Genomic DNA, 26080 nt, shown 5'->3' on the forward strand with positions numbered 1-26080 from the left:
AATTAAAACTGAAAACATTAACTGAAAACATAAATTGAAAACATAAACTGAAAACATAAACTGAAAACATAAACTGAAAACATAAACTGAAAACATAAACTGAAAACATAATCTGAAAATTAAAACTGAAAACATAAACTGAAAACATAAACTGAAAACATAAACTGAAAACATAAACTGAGACTTAAACTGAAAACATAAACTGAGACTTAAACTGAAAACATAAACTGAGACTTAAACTGAAAACATAAACTGAGAACATAAACTGAAAACATAAATTGAGATCGTATTGATTGTTTATAAACTTTCAGCCTGATAACTCCTTACTTCTTATCCTTTCGCCAAATCAAATCTGTATTTCTTTCTAAATAATTTCTTTCAGTTCTATTTCGTTTCTTATTCTATTCTCTCTGGTTTGTCTTAACCACCAGACGTTTGGCTAGACCTATCCCTGAACCCATCTTATTTGTTTCTACCCCACTCCCACTTTTCTCTAAGAACTCTTTCTCTTTCTTTCTCTCACCAGATAATAGTTACGAATGACGTCAAAAAAAAAATAATTGGCTAGCAAATTTCCTTCAGGGAACAGTACCAGGAAAAAGAAGACGAGGCAGACAGAAAAAAAAAGCGATGGGAAGACAACATAAACGAATGTCAGTTCAGTGAAAGAAATGTAATCCAAGATAAAAGACAGGAATGGAACAAGACGGTTAACAGATCTTATGTAGTGCCCCAACGGTTGAACAGACCTAGTGATAGCTGAAGGCGAAACATCACACGAATTCATCACCAGCTTCGTAAAGTAGAAATGGATAAAAAAAAAACCCAGTTTTTGTTTAGATATAAGTTTATAATAACACATTCTAGCTCTCAGTGTTTGAATGGGATCTTATAGCTTTAGCGCAAGCTATGCTTATGTGAACCAATCAGATGCTACGGAATGTCGTGTCAACAAAACTCAAGAATGTCTGGGTTTTTTTGTGTTTTTTTTTTGTGTGTCCTGCAACCTTGTTCCTTAACATTAAAGTATTTGTATGGGTTGTGTTCTGGGTAGAGTTTCACATCCTCACGCAAAGGTCAATGCCTGGTTAGACCCTTGTTTTTTACACCCTCAGGGGCGTATGATTCAAGCTGTGTTTTACGTCTTTGTCCCCCCTAGCGCCACCACAAACCAATCCCAGGAAGGCACTTGAATTTCTGTGTCTGTAGCACTGAACTTGTGGGGCGTCTTGAATGCGGTTCCGTGTCACGGTGACCTCTCGTCTCAGCTCTCGGCTGCTTGGGTCGCGATGTCTTGGATTCATGTGAGCGTGGATCTGGTGCAGAGAAGTTTGTGAGCTATTTGTCATGTTTGTTTAATGCAGTCTGAGGTTTTCTTCACTGACGAAACCAGTCTTAAAGATAGCACCTTACCATCACGTCGGTAGGCATACCATCCCCTCTTTCTTTACCATACCATCACCTCTATTAAATAAGCCATTACTTCTCATTACATACCATCACTTCTCATTACATACCATCACTTCTCTTAGCATGTCGTCAACTCTCTTTATTTAGAAAAGCAATAGTATCACTCTACATAACATCATGTTTCTTTAAATAGAATCCCTCTATATAACATCAGGTTTCGCAATGTTGTCATTTCCGGGAGCGGTAATGAATGTAAGCACTCCACTACCTATAAAATGTTTCCTAATGGCATGCGTCTCAAATAGCTTCTGACAACCAGTCCAACTTCTGGCCTTCACGTGTGGCTCAGATATTGAGTCCGGTAAAATTGTTTTCACTAATAGAAGAAGGAGCGAAGGCGAGTAACTGGCGCCTAAACCAGTAAGCTTCGGACAGCAGGGGCTCGTTAGCCATTGCTGGTGACCCACCTAGCAGACGGAAAACTCTAAATTCAAACCTCTGCTGCCATGCAACTATAATCAATCATGGGAAAGTCTTCGGGAGTCAACCATGAAGAAAAATCAGGCAGTGCTACACCTTGGCAGAACCTGAGATCTCAAGCTGATGAGATATTTCAAAGTCGCTTAACGACAGAAGGAGACCGTAATATAACATCATTGCTCTTTATATAGCATTGTCATCGCTTTCTCGTGTCTACCTCTTTTTCTGTATTTCTGGAAGGTCTTTACTAGCCTTGAGGACCATAAAGTTTTAGTTTGCCTTTTTACAGTGGTCATATGTCATCTCCTCATTTGTGAAAGTTCTTTGTATGTGATACTTAGTATCCTTCTATAGCATCTCAATTCCATGGATATGATCTGTAGTAAGCGTCCAGGGTATGCAAGCATGTCATCACTTGTTTTAAATTGTCAATCGTAACAAGTTAAAACAACTAAGCTGAAGCCAATTTCTTTATGGGGGTTGAAAATATCACAACTGTCATAATCTCTCTATATTTAAAACATTTAAAAGAAACCACACGCGCACACACATATCTTACATACAGTAATACCATCTTTCTTTATTACCATCACTTTTCATTATCATCACTCTTTGTTACTTTTTATTTTCTAATTTATGGATAACACAAAAGACAAAGTTGCCTATCTAAATTTCTCCTAAAACCTTCCAGACATTTCCACAAACACGAGTCTATAACAGTACTAAACTGACACCAGACAGAAAGTCCGTTTAAAGTGGCGTAGACTGAACTTTCTATCACGGCGATTTCCTAGATTTACCCTAAATATTTTTTTTCTAGCTGTATCGTTTTTTTTTCCTTCGTATTTTTAGGGGGCTGGTGGGGTGGTGGCTAAGTGGTAAAACGCTTGGCTTCTGAGCCGATGAACCTTTAGGACACCCCTGAATCCGCCCAACTCTAATGGGTACCTGACATTACTTGGGGAAGAAAAGTTGGTTGGTCGTTGTGCCGGCCACATGACACCATCGTTAACCATCACCCATGGAAACAGATGCCCTATATATATCAAGGTCTAAAAGGGGTACTTACTTTTTTAACAGCAAAAAAAATTTAATCCGAAGTCAATCAGTATTAGTTAGTAATAAACGCAAGCCGCTTTCTAAATAGCAAACAGTAAATGCTCTCAAATGTCTAGTAAAAAAAAAAACACTTAAAAACCTAACATTACAAGTTTTCTTTCAAGTTATTTGAAATCCATCCAGAAAGTATTACTTGCTCTTGCTTGAACCATTATTCCACCGAGATCAGTTTGTTTGATATACCCAGATACCCAGTTTCACTATTCTCAGCTTATCTATGTCTGTTGACAGCTCGAGATACTCTTCTTTGTATCTAGATGTGGATCTAGGTCTACGTCTCTGTCATGTCTTAGTGATTGTGTATGCTTCAAGTACTTTAAAAAAAATTTAATTATTTATAAAATCGCCTGATCCAGTAAGACCGATACCTAGATCTAGATCTCCATATCGACCTGCTTCTTTAATGTTATGGATATGCATGTTAGATTATTTTTGTAGTTGTAGGCTATAGAGCTGTATAAGATAAGATGATTTATCATTTGCCCCTTATCTTATAAAATACAGACGTTACTTCAAAAAAGAAGATGATTACGTCCTACGCGTCATGCATCTAGTCATGCATGTTAACCAATGACTTGAATTCTACCAAGTCACTGGTTTTCCTGGCTGGATCAGGCAACCCATTCCATGCTCTAATAGCACTAGGGAAGAAGGAGCATTTGTAAGAAGTCATCCTAGCATATGGTACGAGGAATGTGCATTTATCTTTGTTTTGTATTTGAAGATTATGGTTTAGTGTTTTATGTATATTACTACTGTACTTTTGAGTCTAACATAGAAGAGAAAAAGTAGCCCCAAAAGACATTAAAAATTGCAGTTCTTAATCCAGTGAGAAGGAGCAACTCATATAAGAACTCTTGTTCTGATAGTCTTCAATATTTAGGATGGTCGTGTTGTATGCGCTCTGGACTGTCGCCTCGATGGTTTTGGGTTCCATCCATCATCCCATGGCTTCCTGCTGGTGGTTTGGGCTAGGATGTAATTTAGTTCTGAGCCACGAAAAATGTAAAACAAAAAATAATCTTCAAAATTTCAATCAGTGATTGTTCGACTTTGCTCTTTCTAAAGTTAGACTTTGTCATTGTTGGCGAGATATTCAAATTGCTTTACGATTTGTTAATTAATATGTTTGAAAACTATAAATTAGTATAAATATATTTTATATCAAAATCTAAAAATAGCTCTAATTTAGAACATTCCTGAAACGCTATCGAAATGATCATCAAAATATATTTTGCAAGGTTAAATGCCTATCGCTAAACTAGATCTAGTTCCTTGTTTCTACTTCAAGATCTATAACAATCATAATCTCACTGTTCCAGGACCTCGAGTGTTAAAAAGCGGTGTCTTCAAGTACTACTTGAGTACTTGTCCCCGTGTCTATTGCCAAGTCGGAAAGACGCACGCAGACGCTCTCCTGCCGTATGAATAGCCCTTTTCTTTATTACACGTCCTGCTAAGATAAATATACGCACGCCGTGTTTATTTCTATCACAGATTTTTTTATAGCATCATTCCATCAGATCTCTGGCTTTGCTAACAGGGTAGAGGGCACTTTGATAGCGCTATAAATATACAATGATGCCCATAGAGCAATTATTTAGAAAATATTGTAGGGCTGTGGGGGCCCAACCTTTTTTGGCCTATGGGGCAATATGAATTTCTGATACGCGTATCAGTTCAGTAGGCTACGTTTTATCTCTTGTCTTTTTTTGACAAGCAGATTTCCTGAACTTTGGGTAAAGATTTCGAGGGGCTGGAAAGCACTTCGTCATGGGGCGAATTCGGTCCGCGGGCCGTAATTTGGGCATCACTGCTGTATGGAAATGGACAAGATCCTGCTCCAAGCCTGGCCCCTTTAGAAAGAAGTGACAAGCATGCAGGTTTTAAGGCATGGCGATACATGGCTGCGACCAGTATAATCACTGCAGTCTTTTGCGTAAATGTAGCCTATATGAAAACAACAACAACAACAACACACAGACAAATGACTCCTCAGAGCCAAATAACAAGCCAAATATTTGAAGGGAGGAAGAACTGCACATTTACTACCATTTATTTCATTGTACGATTTATTTTCCTTTTTATTTCTAGCATATGTCGAGGACTAGCGCAAGCCTCAAGCAGTCTTCTCTTTACCTCTTTGCGCCTTATTTGTTTTTTTTTAATGCTTCATTCAGTTTTTTTTTCTTTTCTTTTATATATTAGCCGGTCTTGCAGTATGTCTATAATTATACCCACCCCGTGCATCAACATTCCTTCCCGACCCCTCCTTTATTTTCTAACATTATGAAACGGGCAACGCCGATGGTGATATTTCCTCTGGTTTGTGTGTGTGGGTGTGCTTGCGTGTTGCTCGCCTAATGTGACTCTTTACTTTGGCTTGTTGCTCATTCCCAGCATTCAGCAGTGCGTGTAGAGCACGTGCTTATGGAGGAAAAAAAATTAAAAAGTTGAATGAAAAAAAAAGAGATAACGAAAAGAACAAGTAACAAAAAAAAAGTTTTTGTTTTGTAAAATCTATTCCTACTTTTTGATGCTGATGGTGGTCTATAATTTGTCATTCTGTTTATTACTCATTATTGCAAGGAGTCTTTTCAATGAGCTTTGCTGTTAGGCTCTTCCGCGCTGTGTCTTAAGTCAAACTGAGGTGACACTCTAATAACGAAATGAAATAACAAGGCGAAAGGCCAACGATATAAGTTAGTCGACTCTGATAGCGAATGTTGATCAAGACGTTTAAGAATAACGAAGGGAACGGTCGAGTGTCCTAAAGCTAAGTCTCTACTTCATTTACTAAAGCCGAAGTTACTCTAGAGCAGCGGTTCTCAACCTTTTATTCTCGGCGACCCTTTTTTTACAATCCCCGACTCTGCTGCGACCCCCCCCCCACACACACACATACAGCGAATGAAGAATAGACAATAACAATCCATATTTTCGACCGTCTTTGGCGACCCCTGGAAAATCGTCAATCGACCCCCAAGAGGGTCGCGACCCACAGGTCAAGAGCCCCTGCTCTAGAGTCTAGGGCTGCCAAAATTATTCTGTGATTTTTCCTTAAAATCCTGGTCTTGTTTTTAATTCGTCTGTTAGTCAAAACTTTTCCTTTTTATGAATCAATTAATTTTTCCCTAGTGCTATTAGAGCATGGAATGGGTTGCCTGAGCTAGCCAGGAAATCCAAATAACTCGGCAGAATTTAAGTCATTGGTTAACATGCATGACTAGATACATAACGCGTAGGACGTAATCATCATCTTTTTTTTTTGAGTAACGTCTGTATTATATAGTCTATGGTATAAAATAAGAAAAATAAAATTCCTAATCGTGCCATAACATGCGCAATCAAGTTGGTGCGCAAAATGCTCTTTCACGTCTATGTGTTTATTCAACTCTTTACCGAATACAAAGAGACATTTGAGTCGAGTGCGGAAATTCCCGTTGAAGCCGTGTGTTTATCTTGGGAAAAAAATACCTTATTGATCACGCAGTGAAAAACTAGAGTTTGACGATTATTTTTTTTTTCAAATAAAATCGTATTGAAATTAAAAATTGGCTCACGTCTGCTTCTTTTTTTTTCTTCAACACACACTGTTACATTTCTAGGAAAATTTTGGGAAAGTTTTCGAAATAGCCGTTAAAAGCTTTTTATAGTGTCTTGCTATAGATGAAAATCTCCAATCACATTCGTTAGTCTTTTTGTTTACAAAGTTAGAAATCAAGCTTTAACAAAGTTGTTCATCTATTAGATGGTATCACCTTTTAGAGTTCTGCTGTATTAACATTAATGTTGGTTCTGTTTTATTACCACTGATGATGGTGCTGTATTACCACTGATGTCGGTGATATATTACCACTGATGTTGGTTCTGCTGTATTACCACTGATGTTGGTTCTGCTGTATTACCACTGATGTTGGTTCTGTTGTATTACCACTGATGTTGGTTATGTTGTATTACCACTGATGTTGGTGTTGAATTACCACTGATGTTGGTTCTGTTGTATTACCACTGATGTTGGTTCTGTTGTATTACCACTGATGTTGGTTCTGTTGTATTACCACTGATGTTGGTTCTGTTGTATTACAACTGATGTTGGAGCTGTTGTATTACCACTGATGTTGGTTCTGTTGTATTACCACTGATGTTGGTGCTGTATTACCACTGATGTTGGTTCTGTTGTATTACAACTGATGTTGGTTCTGTTGTATTACCACTGATGTTGGTGCTGTATTACCACTGATGTTGGTTCTGTTGTATTACCACTGATGTTGGTTCTGTTGTATTACCACTGATGTTGGTTCTGTTGTATTACCACTGATGTTGGTTCTGTTGTATTACCACTGATGTTGGTTCTGTTGTATTACCACTGATGTTGGTGCTGTTTTATTACCACTTATGTTGGTGCTGTATTACCAATGATGTTGGTGCTGTTTTATTACCACTGATGTTGGTACTGCTGTATTACCAGTGATTCTTTTGTTTTCTTCCCTCTACTGCTGTATTGCTACTAATAATGTTTTTGAATTAACTGCGGCGTGGACGTGTCAGTGGAAATCAACTCTTGAAACAAAGACATATTTTACGATTTGTTAAGTCTTTTGTCCTTAACAAGCACCAGAGTCCTTAATTTTCACGTGCGTCTCAGCACTTACATATGTCAGTAACGCTGACATATATTACTCACTGACTGATAGAAAGTACTTGAAAAAAAGACAGCAGTTACTCGGCCTTCAAAATTCATATTTAAAAAAAAAAAATTCATCAAAAACACGCCAGGCAACTCTAGCCGTCAGAATTACAAGGGAGAGCATTTCTCTTCTTTTTTAGAGTTATTTCCCCCGTTGAGTAAAACTTAAAGTGCACATCTTCATTCTAAAGTTGATGAACGCAAGAAGAGATGAAAACCTAGAAAAATAACCTGAAACTATCTTTCTTCACTCCGTAGGGAATCCACCTTGAGTGAAATCAACAAAATAAACAGCAGAGAGGCGGTGGCGGTACGATGGCTCTTAGGATGAGAGGCACGCACGCAATAACTCTAACGGCAGCAGACGCCATCATTAAAGTGTATCAAAAAACAACCCAACTTATCCCCTCGTTGTTTATACCCATATTCAAGATAAAATGACAAAGAACACAAAAGACCATAAAATACATCCCAGAACAGAAGATACAGCAGAAAGGAAATGAACAGTGAACACTATAGCATGTCTGATTTATGATTGATTCTAAGACCATGTCTTGTTCAAAAGATGACTAGACGGTAAAGATTTGCTGGTTTTTTTTTTTAAAGACCTCCACTCATCTATTCATCGACAGTTTTGTTGATATGGCGCGTGAAGAGGCGTTGATTCGATGTAAAACAATAATGTCATGTTTTGAAGTCCGAAGATCAAGGAGGCGTGCAGTATTCCACCTGGTTACCGCAGTCCTAGTTGTGGTGGTCTGATTACTTATCCCTAATGAGTTCTCTTTTGTTAATCTCTCTTTTGTTGCATAGATTTATACATTGCTTTTACTTTCGACGTTTTATAATAAAAAAAAAGCACTTAAAAAAAAAAAAAAGTTAATATAAGAGAAAGAACTGAACTTGAACAGTAATATCTCTCACTGTCGTAATACTTCTTTCCCTTTTTTTATATAACAACAAAATTAACTAATTACCACTAATTAATCAGTTTATTTTTTATTGATTTATATTTTGTTAGGAACGATGAATAATTATATAAAAGTTTTAGCTTGATTTGAGAAAGGGATGTGGTACCAGACAGAGACAGACGCAGTGAGTTGATATAAGCTTTGCAAAAAGAACACTCCTTTTTTCTTCTAAGGATATCTAGTTGGCAAGTCGCTCGATTGGGGATGCTAAATTAGGCTAATTTGATGTTTGTAATAGAAATAATCACGGTGAGGGTTAGCGTTATATCTAAAAAATAATATACATTCGATTCCGGTTAATCGGACCACTTTTTGGACACGACCTTCAAGGTTCTAATAAACGGCTTGTCCGATCAAACAAACATTTTCGGTCAATTTAGAATTTAGTCCACACATGCAGCTGGTCCGATTATCCGGATTTTATCGTACAACATATCCATTCACTGTTGATGTAGGCCAGTGTTTCACAAACTTTTACTTAACGGAACACTTCACACATTCTGATTATTTAGCGGAACACTGCCTATTTTCTAAGACAGAGTTAGAGAGATTCATTCGCGATGTGGCCTACTTGCTAATTATTCCAGTAGTTCGTGGAACACTTATTCAGACCTCGCGGAACACTGAGGCTCTGCGGAACACAGTTTGGGAAACACTGATGTAGGCCTACCATTTTGCCAATGACTAAATCGTATCAGACATCCATTCGGTTAAAACATGAGAATATAAATGTTCACAAATCGAGCGTAAAAAAAACCCCAAACAACCCAGACCAATTCTGTTATAATGATATAGAGTGGATCTATATCCACTTTGCCAGTGCTATATTTAGACTTCAAAAAGGCTCACAGCTATTTGAGATATGCGGCCCTTTATAAGCCCATATATTATATGCGAGTTGTAAATATTTCTTGGGGCTCCAAGCTATATAGCTTGAGATGTATATAGGTAGGCTAAGTCCGACCCTGCACATTTCAGTGGAGTTTCATGGCCGGAATACATAATTTATTGGTGACCCTCTTATGCCATTAAGCCACTGGATCCAATTTGAGAACCTCTTCAACCGTACTCGTAATAACACGCCAGCTGTGAGCTAAAAAGTACCCAGCCTGCATGTTACGCGTTAAGTCATAATAAAGGCTGTGGTGCATGCTTGTGTCATAAGAGGTTGACCTTTGCGCTTCTAAATATAGTTCTCTAGGGGAAAAAAAACATTGAGAAAATGGAGGAGGGGGGCGGCATTCTATTCCACTTTCAAAACAAACAAGTCTATTTTGGAATCATCCAAAACGGCATACATCAATAACGAAAAGAAAAGGTTAACAACATCTGACCAAAAAAGTTGTTATCGAGGGCTTTCTGATGTCGTAAAAATAGAGTTTTAATCCGGTAAACTAACTTTAGGATTTAAGTGAATGCCATAGATGAGAAATGGCAGTTCAAAAGCCATTCCTGTCTTTGTTGGTTCAATGTGTCATTTTGGGGAGTGGGTGATTGTTCTTACTTTGACTGTTTAAGTTGAGTGAGAAAGACGCCTTGTATCCTGGCTTAGAATTGCTCTATCCCTTCTTTTTTTCCAGGCCCGTATTTGGTCGTAGGCAAACTAGGGACCTCCTATGACTCCAACTACCAGTAGGACCCACCGTTTTTTTTTTAAATTTATATAAATTTATAAATCTATATATATACAATCACACGATCACTCGGACACAATTATACGGATCAAAATTAAGGCCTATAGTGTATTGGTAGTTGTTAATGGTAGAAATAATAGGAGATGAGTTCTGGAATGAAACAGTAGACATTTCCTAGCTTTTTTTCTTCCAAAGGCCTAGGGCCTATAAAAAGCCTGCAAACGGCCCTCCTTTTTCCAATATTGTTAGAAAGGGATTACAGAGAACTGCCCATTGTTTCGCTATGTTTAATTTCACCACTTTTATTTCATAAAATACTAATACTTATACTGAAGCAAATGTGCACCATTCATTGCTATAACATGTAGATTCACTTTTAAATGTCTATCTTAAGCTTAACTGCTATCTACTTACTGAAGCTTCCATAAGTATTCTATTTTTGTAGCCCTAGTGATCTGTTGAGAGATATACTATTAAAATAGAGCCCATTGTTTGTCTAATAACAGAGTAACGGCTATTTGTGTCGGCTGTTAAAATATTGTTTATGAAAAAGGGTATTGAAAGGCGAGGGCGGGACAGTGTGGGTCACGTGAATGATGACGATTCTTGGTAGGAAACCTGGATTGTCAAGTGTGGGGTACATTCCAGGCCTCACAGTGGAACCGCGTGGATACGTCTGTTGGGGTAAACAGATAGGCTAACTGAGATGGGCTATTTCCTCCAGTGGGCTTCCACAGCACGTTCTAGCTAACAAGCACGTGTGGAGGATGAAAGAAAGGCTCCGCTAAACCATCCCATCCGCCAAGGGCCATAAGCTGTGGTGATTTCTCTCGCACGGTTAGTGGCGGTGCAGTATAGGAATACATAGGAACCCCCGTGGGCTCGGCCTTCGGCCACTCTCAGAGTGGATAACCCAGAAAGAGCTCAAGGAGCCGTGTCTCACAAAAAAAAAAAAAAGGGTGTGATTAAATGGTCATCTAGTTGGACATAGGAATCGTTGAAGAGCCATTTCTCGCTCCCGGCCTCTGGGTAAAATCCTTCTCTTTCGTCAAGGGTCATAAAAGTGCGCGAGCTCGACCCAAATGGACACTCCCTGAGGATGGTCGAGTGATTTATTCGGATGGTCCATTGTTGTTGCTAATTGTAGGCCTATATTTATTTCACCATTTTTCTCTCATCTGATACCATGTATGCAAAGGCGTAGCTAGGGTGAGGGAGGGAGGGGGATGATTTGAACCCCCCCCCAGGCCCTCACTTGAGGGGGCCCCCAAATGAGTATTTTTACGTTAAATATTAAATATTACGCAAAATGCAGGGCCCCACACCCCAAAGAGGTCAAGCCCCACAAGATGATTGCAAATTCCTAACTACGCCACTGCATGTATGCATCCTAAGGTGTGCACGAAAAGGCATATCACAAAGTTTGCCCATTTATAGGACATCGGGTGGAATAATGCCAATCAGAAAACGATACACCGGCAAACGGTCCTGCCTAATGTAGGCCTAGTCATAGCCTACTTGTACTCAAGGTTCAATTTTTTGTTTTTATTAGAGGTTCGATTTTTTGTTTTTGTAAGTTTTTAATATTTCTGGAAGGTTAATCTCCTTTGACTTTAATATGTCAAAAGGCATGTGGCCCTTAGATCTTACCCCTTCTCACCTGTTAAAAAAAAAAACAACAAAAAAACTGAACCAGTAACCTGGTTTTCCAGTAACCTGATTTTTACATCATCGGTCATGGCGACCTGCAGCGCAATTACTATGCCATTTCTCACTCTTGCTTTTTTTTTTTTTTTTTTAAACAAAGAGTTGGCCGAAACGCATAGACTGTCTGAAGCCTACCTTCTCTGACCCGTTAGTAGTGGGTTTGTTTGGGTTTTTTTTCGTACTTCGTCACCAGTGTGAACTGAACACAAAGAGCAGACGTCATCCATGACACAGATTCCTCCCCTTGACCGAAATTAGGTTGATAACCGTTAATATTAGGCTACCGTCGATTGGCGTAGCCGTGGGCCTACTCGTCCGTGGATCGTACCCCAGGTGAGAATTTCGGAACAGCGCCCCGCTCCCAGTTGTATAAAATACAATTGACACTAGATCTAGACTACATAACATGGGGCGGCTAGCATATAAATCTACTGCCAAGTTATGTTGTGAAATCAGTAATTGGAAGAAAGGTGTTGAATGAGGTGAGTCAGGCAACGTTGGAAAGAAAGTCCTTAAGCTGTTAAAAGTATTGCTTTTAAAATTCCTTCAAGATCTAGACTCTAACTAGAATCTAGATCTAGATTTAGACTTAGATCAAGCTACTAAAGTGTAAAGCTAGATAAAGTAAAAGTTAAGAAGAAGGCTATTTGTCATTACCGAAGTTGTTTCTTGAATTAAGCTTTTAGATTTATCACCTATATCTAGATCTGGATGTCCTAAGATGTAAACCACTTATAGAATCTAGATATAGTCGTCTGCTAGATGATTATATATATATATATATATATATATATATATATATATATATAGCGTATATAGACATAGGGCCTATATAATATATATCTTATGATTATCTATAATATATAATAGGCCTATATAGATCTAGAATCTAGACTCTAGCCACTGCTAATCTATCTAGTTTGACAAAGTGGGTTGAGAAAGAGAGAATTTAAGAGGGACCAGATAATAGGATCCTTACTACACTCATATTATTATTAGTAACAATTATTTATAGACAGATCTATATTCTAGAATCTATTAGAGTTTAATAGTTTTTCATGTAGATTCTTGAAAGAACTAGACATACCTGATGGTCTAGTAATAAATAATGTATTAGCCTTTTATTTACTGTTATAAATTATCTTTTTTATTATTTTTGTTTTCATTCAGTAGGCTACTCTGATAATTTTGTTAAATACTTTTTTTTTTTTTTTTTCAGACAGGTTACTTAACCTGCTCATTTAAATCAGGGGCATTAACTCATGCCTGATAGTTTCATCAAGAAGAGGCTACTCTGCACAAAAAAATGTTTCACCATGAGACTTCATTTCTGCATATAATAATGATTGCCTTAGTCATGGCAGGGCAGGTAGCCACAGCACAGAATGTAGAGTCAGATATCCAAAAGGAGCGCAGGATTACTGTCAAAGGAAATAGGTTCAACCTTCAGCCAAAAGATGTGGTCCATATCAAACAGACTTTGGACTTCTCATCAAAAATGTCCTCCAGCGTTTCTTCAACTTCTCGAAGCCCTCTTCGGCAACCTAACAGGTCACCAGCAGGTCCCAAAAAGAGGTCAGGGCACCGCAGTGATAAACCAAACATCATTGTGATTCTTACAGATGATCAGGATGTTTTACTTGGTAAGATCCTAAGAAAATAGTTTTTTATCATTATTTTGGGTCTTATAACATCTGAGAACTTTTGGATCAGAATTATACAGTATTGTTTATTGACAGCTTGCTCAAGTGTCTATCTTAGTCTATGCAATATTTATGAAATGTTGACAATTTTTTAATTTTTAAATTTAATTACAAAATAATTTTTTTAATGGATGAAGATAAGATGGTAAAAGAAAAGAAAAAAGTTTTTTTTGGAGAAAGATATTGGCCTAAAGGAATATATCTTAGATCTTAAAAAATTAAAGGTGTTCCTTCTAAAGATTAATATACATGCCAAACATGAAATGGGTTGCCTGAATCAGCCAGGAAAATCAATGACTTAGCAGTGTCTAATTATCATGTATAACCAGATTAATACATAGATATGATTAGGACTTAGTTACCTTTTCTTTTGTAAGAACATCTGTAATTAATTTATAAGATAATTCTTAAATGGGGTGATGGAGACCCTTTTTGTTGAATGACAGTTAATTTTTTTTTTTTATAAGTTCACATCAAAGCCCTTTTATCAACAGCTGCCAAATCCATACATTTATATTCTCTGTCATTTACTCCAAGTCCCATTTTCAAACTTTGAAATGATTAGAAAGGTTGTAACCTCTGTTATCCTATGGTTTCTTTCTTTTATGTTGCTCTAAAAAATATTTGAATCGTTGTTAAAGTTAGAGGTTCAGTTTTTCATGTTGTGTCTGAATAAAAAGTTTTACAGCTTTTCTATTGGTCATCAACAGGTTCACTTAAGTATATGCCTAAGGTTCAAAACCTCCTCATTAGGCAAGGGGTTTACTTCAATAATTCCTTTGTGACGACACCGATGTGCTGCCCATCAAGGAGCAGCTTCTTGACAGGCTTGTATCCGCACAACCATAATATCTTCAGCAACAATGCTAACTGTTCATCACCTGAGTGGCAGAAGACACATGAGCCTAGAGTGTTCTCAAACTATATCAATGATAGCTATCTCACAGGTAGGGTTTTATAAGTTGGGGTTTATTGTTATATATTAAAGATTGGCTTTTTGTGATAGGCATTAGAGGTGAGTGTTAAGATTGAACATTTGAGATACTTTGGCTTTAAAGCTGGATTTTGAAGGTGGGCATTATACCAGAATATTAGTTATGGGCTTTGTAGGTAGGGTAGTATGTATAAACTTAAGCATTAGAAATTGGCTCTGTGAGTGGGTATTAGTGTTGTATGGTTTCATCAATGAATCCTGTACTGTTTGTTAAGAATTTATTGCACATTTGTTGCACTTCTAATTTAGTGAATTCTGTTATGGTAGTGTAAACTTAATAATGCTATCTTTTTAGGTAAAAACAAATAGAATCAAGTTAAATTAAAAAATATCATGCATTTTTGACAGAATTTTTTTTTAACTAAATACTTAAAACTATGTATGATTTGATATAGTTCTGATATGGAATAAAAAATATTAAAAGTAAAATTAGAATTCTGGATATTTACTACATTAAAAATTACTTTGAAGTAATGTAGAAATTATTTCTTTTTAAATTTTACCTTTACCTATCCCTTAGTATGTTGGACCGTTGGGGCGCCAAGCAAGATTTGTCGACCGTCTTTCTCCATTCCATCTGTCTTTTGCCTTCTTTAAAACCTCAACCAATAGTAGGCCAATCAATTCTTTTATGTTGTCCTCCCATTGCTTACTCTGTCTGCCTCTTCTTCTTTTTCCTGGTACTGTTCCCTGAAGGTAGGTCTTTGCGAGCCCCCTGTATCTTGTAATATGGCCATATATTTTAAGCTTGCATTTCTTTACTATAGTTAGCAGGTTATCATGGGGTCCGATCGCTACAGTAACCCTGTCTCTAATCTCTTGGTTTGTGATGCGGTCTTTGAAAGTGATGCCTAGGATCCTTCTGTAGCATCTCAATTCCATTGCTAGGATCCTCCTCTCTAGCTCTGCAGTCAGCGTCCAAGACTCGCAAGCATATAAAAATGGGGCCATGACCAGGGAGCGCATCAGTCTGATTTTGGTGTCGAGGGTCAAGCCCTTGTCTTTCCAATTAATTAATTAAAATAAGAGGTTAGTTTTGTGAGGGTGTTGCCCTTCTAACACTATGGTCTTTTAATGTGAACCCTAATTTATGTAGCAAGTCTTGACATTTTTTTATGTCTATACAAGGGTAACTGCCATTATCCATTTTTCAAATTTAAACCTATTTAAGCATCTTTGATTTTGATTGGTTGTTGACTTGGTTAAATTATATTTTTCTGCCAGGCTATTTTGGGAAATACTTGAATGAGTATGATGGTGCTCATACACCCCAAGGCTGGCAGAGGTGGTTTGGCCTCATTAAGAACTCACGATTCTATAACTACAGCATGGTGGATGAGAATGGGGTCAAGACAAGGCACTATGACAACTACTATGCTGATTACTTGACTGATCTTATTTCTAATGAAAGCCGGGCATTCATCCATGACAGCAAAAAGAAGTTTCCAAATAAGTGAGAAACTTAAAATCTTTTTGAATTATTTCCATGTTTTACAAACAATGGGTAGCGAATCAGTATGGTGCCATAGAAGCTTAAAAATTGGGTTAAATTTGTGCAAACATTTTGGAATTCCTTAACTAAAGACAATTGTAAAATATGGTACCTATGAAAGCTAAAAGGTTTATCTTAAATGTTTACAGCCAATAAATATACTAATTTTAATTTATTCACTACATTTAGAAAAGTCTTTGGGACTACAGAAAAATGACAAAAGTCTTAATATTAAAAATAATATGTTTGTAGGTCACTACTGAGTAATTACATCCTACAATCTTTCTTATTCTATGTATTTTAAGGCAATCAATTATTTTTAGTACATCTTTTTTTGTCACTATTTACTTTATAATAAATAGTAAAATTCTTTTTTAAAAAATGAAGATTTTAACATTAACATTTTTTTTCCAATAAATGTTTTATTTATTTACAACTAATACGTTTATATGATGTTGCTCTCTTAGGCCTTTGATGATGGTTTTAAGCGTGCCAGCTCCACATGGCCCTGAGGACTCAGCACCACAATATCAACACATGTTTGCCAACAACACAGATCATAGGTTTGATCAGTTTCCTTTCTCATGTTTAAAAGATCATAGGTTTGATCAGTTGCTTGTCTCTAGATAACTTAAGTTAACTCATTAATAATAAGGCTTGTCTTTGAGTCTGAAGATAAATGAGGAATGTAGTATTTCCCATGGCTATGCAGCCCACATCCAGGTCAAGCATAACAATAGTCCTCCAGTGGTCGATTAAGATTTTCTTTTGCCGTCTGCTTCTGTCCTCATTAATAAAAAACAAACCCATTCTTAAATTTTTTTAGTAATTGGTTTGGATATGTCAGGAGTTCAGTTAGCTGGGAGATAGAGATAAGATTATGAATCTTATAACATAACTTTTCATAACACAACTTTAGAACTAGGTAACACAGATCAACAACACAGACCTAGGTTTGATCAGTTACTTATTTCTTTCCTGTCTATTAGCAAATTAATAAAATTTATTAAATAGTTATGTTATTTAAAAACAAACATTTAGATCTTTATGGAGTAGGCCTTTTTTTTTTAAAGGGACAGTAAGCAAAGTTTGAATTATGTTTAATAAAGCTGTTTAGGTCAGTAGTTTCCCTTTAGTTGTAATATTTTTTCATAGTTGTTTGACCATTGGGGTATCTCAGGTCTACTGTTGATTGATTTTTCTATGCCTTTTTAAAAAATTGTTCTAATGGTTTATATATTAAGGTACCTTATAACTTTTATAACTACATGGTGACTGCTCTCAGTCCAAAGTTACATATTAACCCTCTATGAACTCTTGACTTGTTGATGAATGCAATGACCACTGACTTGACTGACTTCTAACTTCACTAACTTTTAACTTTTGACTTCTTAGTTGACTGACTGCTAACTGACTCAAGTCTCATTCTCCCTTCCAGTCACCTGCTAACTAATCTCCACATGTCCATGGTTTCATGTTCAACAAATTCACATTAAATATCATAAAGTACACTAATTTTACTATTTTATCTGTAAGATTAGTTCAGAATTCTTGAATACTTGAGAATTTGATCACTATAGTTTGAAAGTAGTTTTTCTGAAGAAATGTAAAAGAAAATCACTAACCAAATGCTATGTAAAAAAGATAAGTTTACTATTAAAAAACTCATGTAATAACCAACTCTTTTGACTTTTTTTCCCTGCCTCTCACCAGAACGCCATCGTGGAACCATGCCCCAAACCCTGACAAGCAGTGGCTCCTCCAGTATGTCTATCCCATGACACCTCAGTTGAAACTGTTTACTGATCTCCTGCAGAGAAGAAGGCTACAAACTTTACAGTCAGTGGATGATCTTGTAGAAAATGTAAGATTTTTTTTCTTTCTCTAAACTCAAGTACCATTTGATTGTACCATACATAATACTTTGACTATTACTGCAGTGATATGCTGTGTGGCTTACAAATCAGCATTCTTGAGTAAAAATAGATAGACCCAAATCTTAGACTTTGTTTTTCTTACTATGACTCCAGATTCCTAATTTAGTTACTCTATCCTCGTTGGTCACTTAAGATTTGAAGTCAAGAATCTATATATATAATTCTCTTCTTCCCTCAAGAGTTTGGACGAGAAGAAGAAGTAAAGGAAAGATCACATTTTATTTCTGCGGATAGTCACCCCACGAAAAAACAAGAGGGGGGGGGAGAACAAGTGGGTATTCACACGTTGATACAGATGGCTGCGCGCTGGACTGTCAAAACCCTGCTCGCTCCCATCCTTCTTCGTCCTGCTGGAGGTTTGGACTAGGAAGTAAACTATCATCAACTCTGAAGGAACATCCGAAACATGTAAAACATTTTACAAACACTAAATAGCAGCGCCGGACTTAACCATTGTGACCAAGAAGTTATGGAAAGAGAACAAGTAATCTACTATGTATATTTACAGGTCATGTGTGTATAATCGATTCTACTTGTCAGTTATATTTTTCTTAATCCCCCCTGTCTTGGCTGATTGTGAGTCTCATTACTAGAAAATGTAAAGATCACTGTTCTGGCAGCACAATGCTCTAATAAGAATTGAATTAGTGAAAAATCATTAGTCTTAAAAAGGCTTTTTAAGATTTCTCAAAATCTAGACTCTCATTGACTCCAGTTAACATTATAACTTTATGTTTTCAAGTTCTATTATTTTCTTATTGGTGCTATCAAAATAATACTGAATTTGTATAAAACACTTTTTTTATCCAGATTGTCGAAGAGCTGGACTTCCAAGGTGAATTGGACAACACTTATATTATTTATACTTCGGATCATGGTTACCATCTTGGCCAATTTGGCCTGATAAAGGGCAAGGCCATGGCCTTTGACTTTGACACCAAAGTCCCCCTGATTGTGAGAGGGCCAGGCATACGACCGGGAACCATGTAAGCTGGAGAGACGGAGCTCCAATCTAAGTAACCTTATATGAATCTATCCTACCTAGTTTATCATTTGAATCTATCTTAACCATTAAGTTATATTTCTCATAATAGTAAATAAATGTATTAAAAACTAATAATATATTTTTTTAAAATAACCAATTACATTTTTGTCTTGAAAGATTTTTCAAATCTTATTTTGTTAATTTACTTATCAAACTTAATTAAATATTAAGTGGGTTGCTTAAACTTATTAAGATGCAAGTGTGAATTTTCATAGTAGAGTACATTTTGTAGAAATTTAGATACTGCAGTGTTTTTAAAAACTCATAGCTTATTAATACTTCAGGATACACAAAAAAATCCATTTATGAAAATCCTAAATAGATACAATACAATAGTGGCACACAAATAAGTGTATGCCTGTTTAAATGACTTGCTGCTAAAAAGGACCTAGACCTAAGACCAACTTCACACAAACTAAACTTTTATTATAATTTACATCATTTTGTTGTCACATTTCTTAAATAATTGCTTACATGTGTCTTTGCTGTTTTTACATTTTTGTAGAATGCATCTTTCATAGTATAGCATCTACAGTGTGCTATGGTCCAATCTCTGTTATGGACAGGTGGGTGGAGGGGTATCTGGGAGAAGGTTTCTATGCTGCCAATTCAGGTTCAGTCAGGATTTGCACTTGAGCCCTGTTGATAGATAAGCAGTTTATGCCACATATTCTAAAGGCATAAAGATGACTGATATTTTGTAACCTTACCCGAGATAACTCCTAATAGTACTAGATGATGTAATAATAATAATTTATACACAATAGTATATTATACTATACACTGTTTTGTAGTTCTTCTCAAATAATCACCCAGTATTGTTTTGTTAAGTATATAGAAACATTTTTTGCGTGTGAAAATTTGTCATGAAAACAACTAGATCTACTATTATTTTCTGGCAGTATTTCCAACATCATATCTAATGTGGATATAGCTCCAACTGTCATTGATATGGCTAGAGAGGAAGTCCCTGAACACATGGATGGAGAATCCTTCATGAAACTGATCAGAGCTGCTCAAGACCCTACAAGGTGAGAACCTCTTGCTTTATTAGTATAGTCTTTTCAATTTAGGTCATCTTCAATCATTAGTTCAAAAAGCTTTTAAATTACCCTTTAATTTCATTCAAACAAAAAAAAACACTAAAATAACTAAAAAAAACCTGATGAATATTCAAGCACTCAGCAGCCTATTCTAGGGTTGGAGGTTGGATCTGTTGTATATGGATTTTTATGAGGAATTAGTATTCTGGATAAGGTTCACTTAGAATAGACTTAATTTATTTGTTTCAATTAAAAAAATGTTTTCGAAAAGATTATTACATCCTAGCCCAAATCTCCCACAGGGCAGCAAGTGATGGGCAGGGTTTGAACATGATAACATCAACAGCCCAGAGAGCATACCACATGACCAGGTGGTCATCCTATTAGATAAAAATGTAGTTTTTCTTGCTCTTGTAACACAATACTTTTATTTATTTTTGACCACTGATATAAGTAAATTTAACATCGTCTATGGACTTTTGTGTTAGGAAAATATTATTTTGTTTTCAACTTCTAATTTTTCATTCATAAAAAGTAAGTTCCATTGTAAGATAGGTTTATATGAAAGATGATGTAGCTGGAACAATGACAAACTGCATTTACTTTAGAAAAAAAACAACAACAAACATCTCAGGTAATAATTAGGTCTGGTTCAACTCTCCAGTTACCCAAACTTAAAAATACAAATCTCATTCTGTGATAATTTGAACTTCACCATTTAACTCAACAATCTCATTATACTTTCCTTTTCCAGGGGACAATTCACTTATTCATATTAAATTTCAGCCAATTATTTATACTTTGGTCTTAAAATTAAATAGTATTTTAGATGTCATTGCATGAGGTAAGGATTAGAGTTATTTTTATTTATTCTGCCCTTCACTTTCACAAATGATTTGCTGACCATTTCTCTCCCACTTTGTCTTTTGCCAGGCCTAATAGCCTTGGGACATGTAAAATCCAACCAGCTATTAACATCTTTCTGAAAGTTTCTTTACCCTGACGATTTTTCTTTTCCCAGGTAGGCCTACTTTAAATTGCAGAAAGGTCTCAATAAGTCCTGAGGATGTGACATGGCAGTGTCACATTTATAGTTTTGTGCCATGGCCAATATGTTCCAAAATGATTTTTTTCTCATTTGACATTTCATATCAGTCAGTGATGCCTAGGTGCTGAATAAAGTCTTATCTCTAAGGTGTAGGAATTACTTTCCATCTCTGCTAGTGAAGTCCTTGGTTGTTAAAATTGTTCTGACATGCTCAATGATAATGTAATGTTCATATTTGGAACTTAAATGGACTAAAAATTCAACCATTTAAGAAAAAATAATTTCACCTGACTGCTATTTGAAGACTCCAGTCTCACAGACTTAAGTTTTACTTGGAGGGTTTTCAAAAACATTGCAGCTTTACTTTGGTGAAAATTTTAAATCTATTTTAATATTTATTCCAGGGTGGACAAACGAGGTTTTGTGAACATCCCCAACAAGCCTTGGAGAGACACAGTGCTACTGGAAAGAGGGTGAGTAGTTAGAGTGAAACACAAAGAATGAAACTATGCTATCGCTAATACTGCGTAACAAAGAATGAAAGAATGAAACTATGCTATGGCTAAAACAGTGTAACAACAGTTCTTCGCAGTTTCATTTTTTAATAGTTATTGTTGTTGTTTTCCATAGAAATTCACTCATTTTTGTTGTTACATTTTAAAATTCTTTTTTCTTTACCATTCACCAACTAAGTGTGATTAGCCTGAAAATGTTCCTCCATTTCCACATCAAACTTTCTGTGCTAAGAATTTATGCCATAACAAAATACTTTTCCTACATGACCATTACATTTCAATGGTTGAGTTTTAAGTCCTTCTTATTCCACTTTGCTATGCAGGCCAAAATAGATTAAAAAGGGTCCAATTCCTAATTTTTCTGGGTTAAACTTTTTACTTCAAGTAATGTTCAAATTAAATCTTTTGTATGCTACATTGTATTAATCGAGCTTTCATTTTCTCATAATCCTTTAATTAGTATTAGAGCAAAATATGAGTAATGTAAACATCAAAACAGAAAAGCTATTGATTTTATGACGAAATAAAGTAGACATCTTTCCAGAGAATACAGCTTCTGTTTTGTCAACGTTGTGTTTGTTTTCTGTTCAGAAAGGTAACTGAGAAGATGATGAAACTCAAAATGATGAGTGAGGAACTGACGCTAATCAACCAGCCTGTCAGCTCCAAGCGTATTCATTATTACATTCCATCACGGACCAGGAAAGTCTCACTTGAATGTCATAGGAGGGAGAATCAGTTGCCATGCCAACCTCAACAGGTCAGTTTGGGTTAATCTGGGTTTCTTTATATATATATACATTTTATTTTGAAGCATATTCTATGTTTTTCTGTATTTTGTTTGTTTTAACACTTAGCTATTCACTCTTGAATCCCTAAAACATTTGTTTTTACCTAAAAATTTTCAAAATTACAAATAAATTGAGATTTCTTAATATATTTCTGGTGATGTGAGTTTTGATTCAGATGGTATATCTGCATATTTGTGAATTACTGGATAGGTCATTCAGTTTGAATTGTGAAAGAAAAAGGGAGCTCTAATGTCAGTCTAAACAGAAATGTTTGATACAATTCTTGGTACATTCATTCAAGAAATAAAAGGCTTTGGTTATAATTGTCTAATGCCATTTTGTGCCCCAGCCCTGCTGATTTCCATCTCAACAGGTCTGGGAAGTCGCAAGATCTTGACCTGATGGTGACCCATTTGGTTTACACACAACAGCAGGGTTTCTGTCAAGGGCTCTTGCAATGATTTGAGCCTGCCCTGACCCCTCCCAGCCTGTGGAGTTTGATAGTGATGAAGGCCATTTTGTTTATATTAAATTACAACAAGGGACGTTACTTTCATGACTAAAATTCATACCTTTAACAATATCTTTACATAATATCAACATCCTTCTTTTTTTACACTTTTTTAAAGAGCTATATCTATGTTCACAAAGATACACAATAAAATAAGATACTAGCAACCCTCCCATTTTCAAAACTAAAACAGTGAATGGAAACAAGCTAATAATGACATAATAGAATGAACGGAATCTGTGCTTTAACAGTCAGCGGAGATCAATTTAATCATTAGTTTTCCAAACTGTACTGGCACTTGCTGTTCCTTTGATCAAATCAGGTGCATGGAGATTGGGGAAGTACTGTACAGGTGACATCGTTCTGACCATAGCTAATGTCCAGATATTCATCTCATTTCTATCCATAGTAACTTCTAGACTGAAGGAGGCCATAGAATAGAATATGATTTCTATGTCATTTGATTACTGATTTGGAACCTCTGTCATTCAGAAGATCTACCATGACAATATAATGTTGTGCTGTCTCTGTGTTCAGTTGATGTGGTTGGTGTTACTGCAACAAATGATAGTTGTATTGTTTCCCTAGCTATGAAACTGCTTTTATCTTAAAACACTTAATGGAATGCTTTCTATACTACGGTTCTTGAGCTGCTGAGGTTTTTATTTGTTTATGCCAAAGGCTTTCTTTGAAAAGGATGCTTCAGAAATCCTTCAGAAATTAATGTAACATTCTAGTTCTAGCCTCCTGAAGGTTAGCAGGGGATGGAAGAAAGAAAGTTTTGAACCTGGGCCAATATGGACACTCCAAAGCACCAAGTACACAACCAGGTATGCAGATTTAGAAATGGTATCTCCAAATTTACTGATATTGTTACAAAAAATTTAAAATATTTTTGTTTGTTGTAGAAATGGTATTGCCTGGAGGAGAATGGCCAGTTCAGTAAACACAGATGCCGCTCGTCTGCTGTAACCCCTACCAACAAGAGTATGAGCAATGCTGAGACAGAGTCCATCCTGAAAGACCAGCCTGTCAAAACACAGCCCTGCCCGTGTCTACCCAAGCTAAACAAGAAGTCCAACAAACAAGAGAAACACAAGAAGAACAGGAAGAGACATACCCATCACAGTAAGCTCTGCATAAAGCTCTTCTTTAATGAATATGAAAAAGTCAGAAATCAGCAAAACAGATGTTCAAAACAATAAGAGAAAGCAATTTTTTTTTAAGTTTTTTTTTATAAGGATTTTAAATTGTCCTAATTGTTTTTATTTTTTGAATTGTTTTTGTTTGGAGATATTTTGTCCTAATTGTTTTTATTTTTTGAATTGTTTTTGTTTGGAGATATTTTGTCCTAATTGTTTTTATTTTTTGAATTGTTTTTGTTTGGAGATATTTTGTCCTAATTGTTTTTATTTTTTGAATTGTTTTTGTTTGGAGATATTTTGTCCTAATTGTTTTTATTTTTTGAATTGTTTTTGTTTGGAGATATTTTGTCCTAATTGTTTTTATTTTTTGAATGTTTTTGTTTGGAGATATTTTGTCCTAATTGTTTTTATTTTTTGAATGTTTTTGTTTGGAGATATTTTGTCCTAATTGTTTTTATTTTTTGAATTGTTTTTGTTTGGAGATATTTTGTCCTAATTGTTTTTATTTTTTGAATTGTTTTTGTTTGGAGATATTTTGTCCTAATTGTTTTTATTTTTTGAATTGTTTTTGTTTGGAGATATTTTGTCCTAATTGTTTTTATTTTTTGAATGTTTTTGTTTGGAGATATTTTGTCCTAATTGTTTTTATTTTTTGAATTGTTTTTGTTTGGAGATATTTTGTCCTAATTGTTTTTATTTTTTGAATTGTTTTTGTTTGGAGATATTTTGTCCTAATTGTTTTTATTTTTTGAATTGTTTTTGTTTGGAGATATTTTGTCCTAATTGTTTTTATTTTTTGAATTGTTTTTGTTTGGAGATATTTTGTTCTAATTGTTTTATTTTTTGAATTGTTTTTGTTTGGAGATATTTTGTTCTAATTGTTTTATTTTTTGAATTGTTTTTGTTTGGAGATATTTTGTCCTAATTGTTTTATTTTTTGAATTGTTTTTGTTTGGAGATATTTTGTCCTAATTGTTTTATTTTTTGAATTGTTTTTGTTTGGAGATATTTTGTCCTAATTGTTTTTATTTTTTGAATTGTTTTTGTTTGGAGATATTTTGTCCTAATTGTTTTATTTTTTGAATTGTTTTTGTTTGGAGATATTTTGTCCTAATTGTTTTATTTTTTGAATTGTTTTTGTTTGGAGATATTTTGTTCTAATTGTTTTTATTTTTTGAATGTTTTTGTTTGGAGATATTTTGTTCTAATTGTTTTTATTTTTCGAATGTTTTTGTTTGGAGATATTCAAGCCACTATAAGTCTGTCAATCTGTCATTGTATCGATTTAAAAAAACTAACATTTCTAGCGAAATTCCTTTTTCATCCTATTCTGAAGTGGCCTAAAAAATGGATGCAACCTTGACATCTTTTGTTCTTTATTCCTTAAATGTTTTAATGGACGGGTTTTATGGCAGCTTATTGTGTACTTAAGATGTTTACAATTTAATGTTGCTTTTACTCCCAAAAACCTAAGAAATAAAATATAATACAATACAAAAATATAATGATAATTATTACAGAAACACTTTCAAAATATTAACTGTTTTGATAGCTAGTGATTTAATTTTCATGACTGTACAAATGGTAGGTCATTTTTCCCTGCTATTGAAAATTCTTGTTCCTTAATTTCTAAATGGTTAAGTCAGAGCAATAACTAGCGTATTTTTTTTTATTCTTTGTATATTTTATTCCATTATCCTTATGCTGTAATTATAGCCAAATTAATCAATTTTAAAATAGGTTTTACCAATTATAAGTTGATTAAAAAATGTATTTAAAACAAAATGCTTAGAGGCTGGACAGGATGTAATCCACACATTTTTTCTTTGCTCTTTCTTCAAAATG

At 35.3% G+C, this 26080-nt stretch overlaps 1 protein-coding gene across 3 annotated transcripts in view; it reads left to right on the forward strand.

Annotated features, from left to right (window-relative positions):
* The window catches only part of LOC106074881 (extracellular sulfatase Sulf-1-like), a 61423-nt gene that overhangs the window by 25284 nt on the left and 10059 nt on the right, over window positions 1-26080 (forward strand). Inside the window, exons 1-11 of one of the 3 annotated variants that reach the window (XM_056015804.1) lie at window positions 1405-1423; window positions 13231-13654; window positions 14425-14661; window positions 15933-16161; window positions 16668-16763; window positions 17914-18064; window positions 18948-19123; window positions 20085-20213; window positions 21678-21746; window positions 22380-22548; window positions 23999-24218. In XM_056015804.1, the coding sequence (XP_055871779.1) occupies window positions 13318-13654; window positions 14425-14661; window positions 15933-16161; window positions 16668-16763; window positions 17914-18064; window positions 18948-19123; window positions 20085-20213; window positions 21678-21746; window positions 22380-22548; window positions 23999-24218 (1813 nt within the window). In that variant the 5' untranslated portion in view covers window positions 1405-1423; window positions 13231-13317. Of the gene's footprint in view, window positions 1-1404; window positions 1424-12366; window positions 12494-13230; window positions 13655-14424; window positions 14662-15932; window positions 16162-16667; window positions 16764-17913; window positions 18065-18947; window positions 19124-20084; window positions 20214-21677; window positions 21747-22379; window positions 22549-23998; window positions 24219-26080 lie in introns of those variants that run through there. The other 2 variants (XM_056015802.1, XM_056015801.1) reach the window with 2 other exon arrangements.

This window comes from Biomphalaria glabrata, chromosome 17 (assembly GCF_947242115.1).
Source record: "Biomphalaria glabrata chromosome 17, xgBioGlab47.1, whole genome shotgun sequence".
NCBI classification, from domain to species: Eukaryota; Metazoa; Mollusca; class Gastropoda; family Planorbidae; genus Biomphalaria; species Biomphalaria glabrata.